The 13,323-nt window shown below is 38.6% G+C and overlaps 1 protein-coding gene across 6 annotated transcripts in view; it reads right to left on the bottom strand.

Moving 5' to 3' along the window:
- PHF21B (PHD finger protein 21B) overlaps nucleotides 1-13,323 on the bottom strand; it is a 175,336-nt gene that overhangs the window by 32,950 nt on the left and 129,063 nt on the right. For all 6 annotated transcript variants that reach the window (XM_083821076.1, XM_083821077.1, XM_083821073.1 and 3 more), the window contains one exon: nucleotides 8,755-8,847. In XM_083821076.1, the coding sequence (XP_083677202.1) occupies nucleotides 8,755-8,847 (93 nt within the window). The remainder of the gene's footprint in view (nucleotides 1-8,754; nucleotides 8,848-13,323) is intronic.

Raw genomic sequence — 13,323 nt, 5'->3', positions numbered from 1 at the left:
CCACGTTGTTCTCGAGTGTGCTCAATAACCACAATAAAAGAAACATTTGATTTTAGGCTGCAATATTCAGACACCCATGGTACTTCCCAAATAGCCTGCAGGTGAGTACGGTGTTTGAGAAGATATTTCCAGACTTGAGAATTCACAAGGTGGCTGTCTACTTTTCGGGTAGGGAAATAACATGGAGCCTGATCCTGTGACATGTGCAGGGTGCACTTTCGTTCAGCAACCTCTAATTTCATATATTTTAAAGAGTTTAAGATCAGAAGGGGATCAGCTCCTGTGACTAACGTAACTTTGTGTACATCCTATATCATTAAACTCCATCCAGATGTCCCTGTGTGAAGCCCAAAGGCTTCCATTATACCAAAACATCATTCCAGCTCTCAAGAGCACAAATTGTTGAATACCTCAGAGGTGCATGAACGGTTGAGTGGCAGAGGTGGGAGAGCCTGGTATGTCACCATTGACAAAAGCAACTGTGATCACGGGCAATCTATTTCCTGAGCTACATTCCATCAGGTAAGCCACTCATGTGCTGTAGTGAAGAAAAAGAAGGTAAGATAAAGAAGATAAACCCTTACAAAATAAGCCCTCAAGATCCAACCCAAACAAGTATGGGGGAGAAGGAGGAGAAGAGAACGAAGACACATGATTCCTCCCATCTCTGTGGGCAATGATATGCAGTCCTAAAAGACAGGATTTAATTAGAATAGTTATCTCGGTGCAGATCTGCAGGTGCTATGAGAATTCTGGCCAATGTGTTCTCCTTACGACCCAGTGAGGAAGGGAAGATGATAAAAAAAAGTACTTCAACTACAAAACCAAAAGGGATTATCGTGATCGTCCAGCTCGCAAACTGGCCATAGAACTTCCCCCAGAAACCGAAGGCTGATTTTAACAGAAAATACAAAGAAGTTCTTAATGATGAATTCATCATCAGCCCAATAAACTGTTTTAATATTTCATTACACTTGTAACTGGCATTTTATTGCAAGGTTGAAATTGCCTAAGTTCAGCTTCCAGTCCTGGATCTTGTTATAGCTTTGTCAGCAGCACTGAAAAGCCCTCCCCCTCCCCATACCAGATATCAGCTGGATCGTGCTCAGCATCAATCAGCCCTTCATACTCGCAGGGCCGATCTGTATGAGAGTAAATTTTTCATCTCAACGCAATATCACATTGCCTTTGAGAGAAAGACCATTATTCACACTTTATTTTCACTTCACCCTTGTACTTGGAGCTTAAAAACAAAAACTCAAAATGGATTTGGCACAATTCATATGTCACAGTGGCAAAGTGCTGGGAGCAGCAGACAGAGCTTTCATTCTTGAAAAGCTTTAGAGGATCACACAGAAAACATTAGCAATGGCTGATAAAATGAGTGCAATGTGGAGTAATTATATCCTTCACCAGAATGAACAGATGCACACTGACTTCAGTAAAGCTGTGTCTATTTATGCCAGCTGAGGGCTGACTCTCCATCTTTTTTTTAGATCACTAAAAATCAGGCAAAAGAAAAAATTATTCATAACTTCACAACAATGAAACACCCTTAAATACAGTATGCCCAGCAGACTTAAATATGAGCATTTCCACCTTGCTTGATTTTTGGTTCCTTTCCTGATAAGCTCCTGTTTTATTCGGCTTGCTCTGAGAGCACAGACAAATTAAACACAGTTTATTTTCTTGCCACAGCAGGAAGATTTAAAAACACAAGTGACTATGGATCCATATATGTTTTTCTTCCTTCCCTTTGATGGAGGTACACAAGAGAGAAGTTTCTCTTCAGTGTGTACCACAAGGAAATGCCATGCAAGATGACCCAGTTCAGGGAGTCCTGTCCCCAGATAACGTCAGCTTCTCCTTATCATCTGCCACTGTCCCTGAAATACAAGCTTGGAAAGCCACAGAAGAATGATACGAAATGCAGAACAAAAGCCAATCAAGTATACTAGCCCACATTTTCAATCCTTGCTGCTCTGGACTGGGTGAGCTGGGAAGAAATCTTAATCTTCACTGAAATCAACAGCAAATTTTAACAGGCTTCAGTATGACCAGAACCACAGCTAGCACCTCAAAATGAACACCAGTCTCTCATTTTACATGCTGTGCAAAGTAAATACCCCAAAATCACTCTGTGATATTTTGACATATATTCAAATCACACGCACCATATTGGATGTTTTCCTCTGGACTGTATATCTACTATATTTTAGTACCTCAATTTGTTAGTCATGGACAGCCAATTTAGTGACAAGGTGACACCCAGATAACATAACCCCTGTACATTTTTTAAGACAACAAAGGTATATCATTAAGTTTTATTTCTTCTTCAGCCTTGCTTGATACTAGAAACAGAAGTTTTGCTCAGAGAAATGTTCATGCTGGAATCTGTCAGCTCTGCTTTCTGCGGATGTTGGCAGAAGGCAGTCAGGTGGGAGTTCTTTATTAAAAACGTTATCAGTATTTTGAACACAAAACTGTATTTTCAGAGGAACTTGACTGACTTTTGCTAATGAAACGTACATCTCTCCTCAGTTATACTTCCTGTATTTTCTGGTTTGGCATCACTGCTATTGAGTTGGTGATTCATTAAGTGGCTTTTTTCCATTTACAAAGGGGAAAACTACCATTAAATCAGCAAATTAAAATCAATATTATTTCAAAAAACAAACAAAAAAAAAAAACAAAAAAAACCAACAACACACAGGGGTTGAAGTTGACAAGGATTTCTGTTTTTTGTTCTGCACAATGATTCTGTCCTTGAATATGCAGTTATCTATGTGCCTCTGAGGAAAGAATTTAATCCTTATTGTTTAGGATTACAATAGAAGTATAAAAGCTAGATTGTGATTTAACACAACAGTCAATAACTTACTTCTATTTCTACTCTCCTCAGTATTTCAAGCCAGCTTGCTTCTCTCTCAGATACTCATCTATGATTAACTTGCTTCAAGCTAAATACAAAATGTCCATGAAACCTTTAGGCACAACGAACATCTGTCTGCTCTCTTTCTATCCTTACACATCTATAGGTGGGCTCTGGACCAACCCACACAACCAGGTTTTCCTTGGGCCCAAATTCTGCTGTCACTTTAAAGACCAGGATGTCACTGTTTCATGCTGTCCATCATACTAAGAGCTTTTTGTGATTCTGGACAACAATTATGGCACATTATAATGATTTGACCAGCCATGACTAGTCAAAACCAAAAAGCTTAAATGACGACATAACTCTGCTCAGGGTTTAAGGAGCTGAGACTGGATGAAGCATCACTAGTCTTTATGTATCGTGTCACCATTATCCACAATGACAAAAACAGGTTCTGTTTGCTGGCAGCCTGAACCAGATGAAAGCACACAAAAAGTTCAGATATCAAGAGGTGAAAGTGAAGGTTTTAGGGACATGAAGTGGTGCAGTGACTTCCTCCAAGCTTCTGCTGAGGTACTGCACACTGGGACAACCTTTCTTTCAGGCTGTTGTGTGACCAGAGTCCTACCACAGGCTTAAACAACTGACAATGAGGCACAGAGAGGCAGCACAGTCCAGACCTAAGCCAGACATGGATCTGAAGCCATCATTTGCATGGATGCAAATGGTGTCAGTGGAGAAAGGGGACACGTCTCACCTTCCTGATACTCTGCAAAACAGCATTTGATTTGGAGAAACATGAGACTTTATCTGGGGGAAAAGGTACAGTGTCAAGTGTTAAAACGGCTTGAATTTTTCCTGTATGTTGTATAGTTTAGGCTCCTACTTGCAGACTATCATGGAGATCAGTCTTTCCAGATCTTTTTCAAAATGTTCATGACACTGACTATATCTGAAAGACCCAAGAATCAGCAATCCCAGTTCTCCTTCACCACCACCATGGATAAGTTCTCTAATTAAGAACAGGAACTCAGAAAGGCAGAGAAGACGGAGGCATTGGGGAGAGTTTGCTTCTGGGTACAGACCCCTTTGCTACACGCATACATTCAGCTTTGTCCATACTGCCGAAGACTGGATTTCTTGTCAGTGCCAACTGACAGCATATCACCATCCTCAAGAAACATTTCTTATCACACTGCCTTATTCATACCTTCATCTGTCATGGCTGCGCATGTAAAATATGTAGCATGGAGCACTCTGGATGCTCCAGCAAACCCATACCTCTATCAGCAACACAGGCTACCCATCAAACCTATCCACTAGTGAGTAACCAAGATTCCCACAGATTTTGCAACATAGTGACATGTTTTCATTGTGAGGGTGGTCAAGCACTGGAACAGGCTTCCTAGAGAGGTGGTTGATTCCCCAGGCCTGTCAGCGTTCAAGAGGCATTTGGGTAATGCCCTCAATAATATGCTTTAACTTTTGGTTAGCCCTGAAGCAGTCAGGCACTTGTACTCGATGATCTTTGAAGGTCCCTTCCAACTGAACTGAACTGTTCTGTTTTGTTCTATCCAATATTCAAAGCTTCCCTTCAAAGGGAGTCTCTACAGCCAGACTAATGCTCATATAAGGAGGCATCTCAACCTTCTTCTCTAAGAGTTGAGGACACAAACCTCATCACTTTCAACAAAAACCATTTTCTTTGTTATCCTCCTCTGACAGAAATATATAGTGGCATGTAATTCATAGTAACATGCCTATTAAAAATAAGCAAACCGATAAAAAGAAACCAGAACCCTCTGCTGCACGTGCTTCTTCCCAAAGGGAAAGGATGAGAGAAGAAATAGCTTACAACAGATGTTAATCTTTCTGCTTGATACATTACTGGAAGGCATTCCAAATACAGTGACTAGCACTGTATAAAAGCTTATATAGAATAAAACAGATTAACAACTATATTTATTAAGGGCTACATTTTCAACCAGGCCTCTGCAAAACTTTCCTTTTAAAAAGCAATTTTGTTTCTATGTTTTCTGCATGCATACAGTCAATGAATATTAAATACTGTTGGACAACCCTTTGCTTGGTTATATACCATGCTGATTAAGTTACCTTGAATTGGATTATGCCTCCTCCTCCACTAGCATTCCAACACATCCCCCTGGAAGTGCAGAGGGTTATATACCAGAAAGATGAATGACATCCCTTAGGGGATTATAGTCCTTTTCTCCTGTGACATTGTAATAACGACTTCACCCAATTCAATTATTCCATACTCAAAAAAAAAACACCAGTAAAATACTCATCTCTCTCTTGCACAATCCAGTTTAACTTTTTATACAGACATGCATATCAGCTAGCTTCTTTTCCAGTTTCACAAAAGGCTGACTCACATTTAGTAGTATCATTTTTTTTTTTATTTTTTAAAGCCTATGCACCGTCTTAACACATTACACTTAAAAATGTTTTAGACTTAAGACACACACACAGGTTCTGACACAGACCAGTCTGTTACGACACTTCTCCTGCAGTACACAGTGTCATTGCACAGCTTGGGTTCTGGCTATAGGAGCTACTTTCCTTTTAAGAAATTTTCCAGAAGTCCTGTCACTGAGGAGGCCAAGAGCTGGTTTTGGTACACATGTGAGGAGAAGCAGCAGCTGTCATTGGGACTGTGCTGATGGTAACTATGACAAGAAATGTTATAAATGCAAATGTACACTTAGGTTTTGGGAACATCTAAAGACCACAGCCTCTGACAGGGTTCACACTGTACCTGTGATGAATAAACATGTGGCAACAAAGCAGTCCCTGCCCCTAAGCAGCCTGAAGTGATCGAATTCAGACCCTACTGAACAGCACATATTAAAATCACTCCAGAAGATAAAAAATAAGCAGCTCTTGGCAGTAGAACTGGCTAGGGACTACTGAAAAACACGCATGCTTTATGTAAAGCAGCTGTGTGTACCTGTTTCTGTTTACCGCTAATCTATGTGATAGTTCCACCATGGCCTTCTGCTGTGCAGCTCTGCGCTATTCCAGTCAGGAATGCCATCAACAAAGCAATCCCAAGCCCTGCCTTCAACCAAGACTGGAAAAATAGGTCAGAGAAATAGTATAATAATCTGATTTAACTACTATTCAAATCATCGCTCTCTCTCCATCAATTTGAATGAAAATTGGATTGGGCCCAAATTACTGACAACAAAATGGGAGGCTTATTTTAATATCTTTGCTGCTTTATTTAAAATGTCCCACTGGAAGAACTGAAACTAAGATTTCTCATGTGCCTTCAGGTGGCTACAGTGCGGGTGACATTTTTATGTAAAATGGTTCAAAATAAACAGATTGTCAGTATCACAGTTGGAAACTGGAGCCCTAGCCTGTCATGGGGCCACCCCTCCTTACAGTTGACAGGTGCCATAAAGAGGAACAGCTCAAGAGTAAGAATGCATCATCCATATGTTTGAGTAAAGGACCTCCACAATTTGGTTCCGAGAGTGCAGCAGAATCTACAGTTTCATTATGTCTCAGCCAACTGGAAAGTTCAAAGGCCAATATAAGATGAAAAAGATGATCTGGAATTAAAATCCCAAACATCACAGGTCACAGCAGAAATTTTATTTATTTGAGGAAAACAAAAATAAATTGATATTCTGGAAAAAGTTTTTTTAAAAAAGAAAAAAGGTCCACCAAAGAGTCTTGTTTCAGTAAATAATGAATGCCTAAAGAAATATTATTTGTATTGCACAATGAACTTGTAATTAATGTTTGTTTGTTCTCCATTTAATAGCAGTTCTGCACTAAGTGACGGGATTTTGCTGCCATTTGTGAATGTGCAGATTTTGAGTCTTCATTCCCCATATGAAGGAGCTCCTGGGGGTCATACCATAAACCCATTCAAATGAACAAAACAAATGACAAGTATCCATACAAATGTGGAAAATGAGAAAGCTGTATGTATTGTTTTACATAAGAACAGTGAAGTGCCTCAATTTACTTATGTGATGATTTTCTGCTTGACTGTAAAGTCATATCCAAATGTAAAAATTTCCAAAAATACCAAAATCATATCAAAATGTAAATTTGATCTCTTTTAAACATCAAGCAGAAAGTTTTGCTGGGGAAACAATATGGAAATGTTAAATTTCTCTGCAAACTTCAGGAGGGAGAGGAATGTATAGACCATGACGAACTGCAGAGAAAGACACAGCCTGTAAATGGGGCAAGGCAGTTGCCAAAGAAGGAGGTCTGGGCCTGTAAAAAGTCAGAAAATGCTCAGAACATAAGAAGTACTCCTGATACTGTGGTCTTCTTTGTAGCTGCATACTTCTGTTTTAGTTTTGACAGCAGTAAGATTGCTTTGTGGTTATTTCCAATGCTATCTGTATGAAGTAGAAAATTTAGTGAACTATGGCCCAGGGCTGCTGTAAAAGCACTGGTATTTCATCAATATTAAGTATGATTGCATAAACTGGCCTGAAATTAAAGACTGTGCTAGAATACAAGTGAAAAGTGAAATACAAACACAAATACTGCCATGAGCTCAACAGCAAGGTAGAAGGAATCTGTGTTATTTTCAAAAAGTTCAGGAAATCAGCTTCTTCCACTTTTTTCAATTCTTCAAAATGTAGTTAACACTGAAGGAAAATTTTTCTTCTTACTAACAAAAGTATAGAACACTGATGCTTCTCTTAAGTGCAACATTTGCAATGTCATCATCATTGCTAAAACATAACTTTAATGATAATTTAAGCCCCTGTTACAGATCTTTCCGCTGCTCTTGAACCTCATTTATTTTCAGAAGCAATCTGAAAATCTTTGACACCCCAAAATGGCAAAAAATCAATGTGTCATTATGCTGAAAGAACAACTGAAAAGCAAAGTCTGAAACTTGATAAGAAAACTATGACCTTCCTTTACATTCACAACTTTTGTTTTCCACAAATGTAATTTCAAGAGAGAATTTAAGAACTTTATCTTGGAAATACTCCTTCCTCCAGGCAGATTTAGCTCACAGATCTGCTACTAGATTCTGCACTAAGAAAATATTAGGAAAAAAAATTAAAGGAGCAATAGGAAGACCCAACATTGACTTCAGTGCTAGATCAATGTTCATATAAGAAAAATAGACTTCTCAGGGCCACACAGGGAAAATAGATTTATACTTAATAATCACGAGCCTGAAAAGAAAATCATAGAACTGCAACACAACACATGCTGAAAATGACATTTAAAATTTTTGAGAAAAAGGGTTGAAATGGGGAACAAAGTGTACAGTTATGGAAACTGTGCTGGATATTCAGAAAAGAAAACTCAGGTCTTGATCTGTGAGCATAACTTGCCTTTCATTCCTACCCAGCCAATCTTGCCTCAGTCTGGCATCTGGGTTGGTTGGGCCAAAACACTATACTGGGATAGGCAGAGAGAAAGCAAGTAAGTTAGTAAAAGAATGTATGAGTCTAAATCTTGAACAGAAAGGTTAATACTTCTACCTCTTTTCTAACTACAGATTTGCAGATTTTTGCATCTGTGATTTGCGATTCATCTTATAAAGCATAAATTTACAGTTCACCATATGTATTTTGTACTTCCACAATGAATCTGAGGTTTGCTTTTTTTTTTTTTATGGCTAACACAGTATGCTTCCAAAAGAAAACTGATTTTTCTGTTCTTCATAAATTGGAGAAAATCACAGCTCTGCTGTTCAACTCACCGGTGAGCTGCCCAGTACTATACAGGATCAAATAAGTTAGTCTTTATTCAGCCAAATGAGTGTGCTGACCTACACAGGCCTGGGCACCAGAGAGGAACAGAGCAGAATACATACAAAATGACATTAAAAAAAAAACAAACCTTGGAACTGTATTTTGTACCTGAGGTAGCACTGCTGGTCCTTGTCCTGCCAACCTCTGCAAGGAGCTGACCTGAGGAACCTTAATGGGCACTGCAGTGATAGTTCCCAAAGTCTGTTGGAAGAAAAACAGTTGAACATGGTTTAAAACAATGGCACAACTTTCCCAGGTAAACTTTGCCCCACCCAGCAATTCCCTTTCCAGCTCTTTGTCTCTTCCTTTGACTCGTGGCAGAAGGGTATACCATGGCAGTCCACTTGGAGCTCCCTCCCCCCTCATAAGAGTCACTCTTCCTTCTCTTTAACCATCTCCTCAAAGCACTATTCATTAAAGCCTGCTGTCTCCTCACCGCAGCTCCTAATTGTGAGTGCAAAGGATATGCCTCATTATTGTGAAGTTTTCTTGTAACACATGGCAAACACAACTGTGCAGCCATGGCTGAAGGATGTCTGGGCACCAGCATGTTTTCAAAAGAGAAAGGTGAAATGCACCACGGTGAGACTTCAAAATGTGCACTGGTAAGATGATGCATTTCATGGTAGCCAGGGTCATAAAGAAGTTCACTGTGTCTTAGTAAATAGTAAATACTGAATTATTAAAACTGAAAGGTACTTACAAATCTACTACAGCACGCTGTAACAAAACATTCAGCAAAGATAGCATCCATTTGGGCCAACACAACAGCTATTACCATCCACCTTCATCTTCTCTACTCACTTTTCTCTCTGTTGCATAACAATTTTACTCAAAGCTTATTTAAGAGATCTGAGGTAGCTCCTTCTATGAGGAAATACATTGCTGTCTTCTACATAAAGCTTACGCTGTAGGCAGAGAAGTGATATCTATTAACCCAGTATTGTCTTTATCCCTTATGAATACAGAAAGACACCAACAGAGTAAGCAAAATATGTTTTTGTAATACAGTCAAGAACACATGAATTCCCCACCCCTAAAAATTGGTGTCTGCTCAACCCCAATTCTTTGCTGACTTCTCATCTATCTATAGTGGTACAGATATCTATAGATGTACATTTATGAATTCTATTATAGGTGGTCTGAATGGCACATCTTTTTCAAGCCTCACCCACAGATGTTCCTAAAATAGTGGATCTGAGATGTTGTAAATAACTTGTACTTCATTTTCTCCAACAAAAAGAACAGATAGTTTACAATTTTAGGGTGGGGACCTAGGTCTAAAGAATATTTCAGACTTTTCCTCTTTACCCTCTTTCATTCACTCACCTCCAAGTAAAGTTCCTATTTTGGTTAACTGGCCAGTATTCTTAAGACAAAGTTTAACAACTTCTATCTAATGTTTGTTAATTGCTATTGGGATGACATGGCAATATAAGCAAGCAGATGACTGTCATTAAAAGAGCAAGAGACACTTAGTCACTGATCAAAAACTTATTGGGCTGCTAGAAATGGCTAATAAGGAAAGAAAAACAGGTTCAAGTGAATTTCTCTGAATTTAGCCTTCCTCAAAACAAAGATATTGGATCACAGACAGTAAAAATAAAGTATGCTAATGTTATCCCAATCTGATCATGGAATTTATCAATAACAATGAATCTATAACATAGCTAGCTCAAGCAAAATGAGACTGTACCAGGTTTGTGCTGATACGTTATTCTCAGACTTCAGCATCAGAGTTGTAAAATAGCCTGTTTCATTTTAACTATAGTGTTTGTTAAGAATACCATGCATTTTCATGCTGAATGTTTTTAATTTACCTGTCCCACTGACTTCATATTTTCAACACTACCACTCCTCTCAGAGACATCTGGTTATGTGATGTGATATATTCAGAAAAGTTTAAAATTTGCCAGAGTTAACCACCGAGGAGAGTTGTACAGTTATAAACATGCAAGTCATTTTTTTTTCTGAGTGCTTGTGGATTATCAGTACCCTGGATTATCTATGGAAAAACATACTCAATTAATACTGTATTGAGCCAGAAAGGGGAAAACAAACAAACAAACAAACACAAACACAGCATTTCTACCTGAGGACACAAGAACATGCAAGATTTACCTTCCTGCATAAGTGAGGATACTGGCAGCAGAGTGAGGTAGAGAGAGTGTTTCCATTGCAGTTATCACTATAGGGTGACACAAGGGATAACAAAAAATGGGAAGGATACTAAAACTGTCTGAATTAATGACTTCTTTGTCCTCTCTACCATATCATGGTCTCACACATTGGGAAGGACAACATGATGAATTCCTGTAGTCTGGAGGGAAGGAGAACCTGAGCTGCCACCTGCTGCTATCACCACTTATTAGATGTATCACCACTCCCTGCTTTATACTAGCATGAGCTAATTAATTCAGCCCAGTTATTTTGCTTTTTAAGGTCAATATCAAAAGGAATTTCCCAACCTATGCTAGAGGATCTAGAAGTTTATCACACAGTATGATGTACACTTTCCCTCAATTCCAGCAGTGTTTATGAATAGAACAAGTTTTCTTTGGTAATGCAGTGAGTCCAAGCCAAGTTTTCCCTGCAAACGCCAAAAATTCTCTTGGGTGGCACATATACCTCTACTGCAAGCTAAAACAAGTTCTTCCTTCTGGAAGGTTGTGCTTAAAGGGTGGCTGCAACTCTCATTGTTTTTATACATGCTACCACGGGCCTTGGAAAAACACATTCAGATATTCATATTCCTACAGATATGACTGGATTTGCAAGGATTTTCAGACTGGCAGACAGAATACCATGCATCAAAATCAGAAGTGCTGACACTGAGTGAAATTGGGAATTGACTATAAAGATAAGAATCAATTTGCTTGGAAGATAAGATGTGGTTATCAGTTGGTAGAATGCAAAAAAACTCCATGTCTGAGTAACAAATCTGTGCTACTTCAGATATCAATCATGAGAAAAATAAAATAAAATAAAATAAAATAAAATAAAATAAAATAAAATAAAATAAAATAAAATAAAATAAAATAAAATAAAATAAAATAAATCTGTCTGGAATTAAGTGCCTTTATCCTGTGAGAAAGGAGCTCATCTCAGCTGCTAGGTGCACTGCTGTGCCAATTCTGCTATGTTTAAAAACACACAGCAACGGAATCAAAAGGAATGTGAATGAGAAGAAACAAGAAACGCCATAAAACTACTCTGCACTCTTCTCTTGGCTTCACTTGGAAACAAAGACAGGATGTATTGTCTGTGGGTATCGGAGGAATGAACTACCATTAGTTCTGTCACCTGCATTCTCAAAAAAAAATCTTCCTATTTATTTTCCTGAAGTAGGAGTTCTGCAGCCATCTCAAGAGAGAAAAAGCAAATTACGGCATTCTTGGGTTATGAAATTTTCAGTGACAAAGATACAGCCTACTGCTTGCAAATGCTGTTACAGTAAGAACCTGTTATTTAATATTCAAACAATGTCAGTACAAAAATCATATGGCCGAGAGAAAATTCAAAATTTTAACCTCACATTAATAATAGCACTATAGTATGGTCAGACAGAGAGCTACCTAAGAATCTACTTTAATTTTCACTCTTTGCATTGGTTTGTTATTGTTTCTCAGCATGGGCAATAAATAGATCAAGATGTTGTATTAGAAAAATTCAACAACAGAAACGTCTCGACTTTTCCTGCAACACTTTTCATCTTTATCTCAAGGTACTTCACCTAGGCCAGTCTCCGTTTTAGTGATGAAAAAACTAACATCTGGGGCAAAATAACACTGTCAGGGCTAACCCATTGTACAGGTGGAAAAGCCAGACTTCCTGTTTCCAGTTTCTCATCCCTATGGTTGATTAATGTCATCTCATCTGTCGGTGCACAGTCACATTTGAGTCCCCTGATTTTTAGGTCAGTGACAACTATTTTGGTGAGCCTGGTGGATCAAACACTTGTCACTCTCTAATTCCACACTATCATTTTAATCCACGTGGCGCGCTTTTTTTTTCCCTCTCCTTCCTTTTTTCCAGTTTGTCCAAAGAGCAAGCTGGTGTACATTCTTACACACCTTTAACAGGCTGAAAAGACATTTTTCTGGCAATGCCTGACCTTTAAGCACTTTGTATGAATTTATCGATACCAGAAGAAACAATAATTTAAAAGGTTATTTTATGAGTTCTGAATAGTTTATGGCAGTACTTTTGTCAAGATAAATGAGTTTCTTATTACTACATTTACAGCTCTGAGCATTTTAATAAAAAAGGTCCATAAAAGTCAAAGATAACTTCAAATCTCTCCTCTATGTAAGCCTACTTGGGCTTTTCTGGTGACCCTCCGAAACACCTACAACGTGGAAGGAGTACAGAGATGTGTAGTGATGGGGGAAAGTTAAGAGCCAAATTTACGTTGGCCTCAAGAATTCTTTTGATTTTATACATTTAAGACAGATTTATTATCTTTAACACTATGAAGAGTTTTCAAATAAAAAGAAACTTGTCAGATATATGTCACACTGCCTAATTTACCAAACTTTACATCCAGCAGCACTTATTACAGGTAAGCATCTGGGAGCTTGTGACCCCTAGGTCAACTCCTACCACAAGCACCAGCCCCCCTCTTGGACTGAAAGAGGAACCTCAACCATGCCATCACCCTCTGTAACAGGTAATGGC

This window comes from Anser anser (genome assembly GCF_964211835.1).
Source record: "Anser anser genome assembly, chromosome: 1".
In the NCBI taxonomy this organism is placed as follows: Eukaryota; Metazoa; Chordata; class Aves; order Anseriformes; family Anatidae; genus Anser; species Anser anser.
Note: the sequence above shows the minus strand (reverse complement) of the source record. Positions and strands in the feature narration are given on the sequence as shown.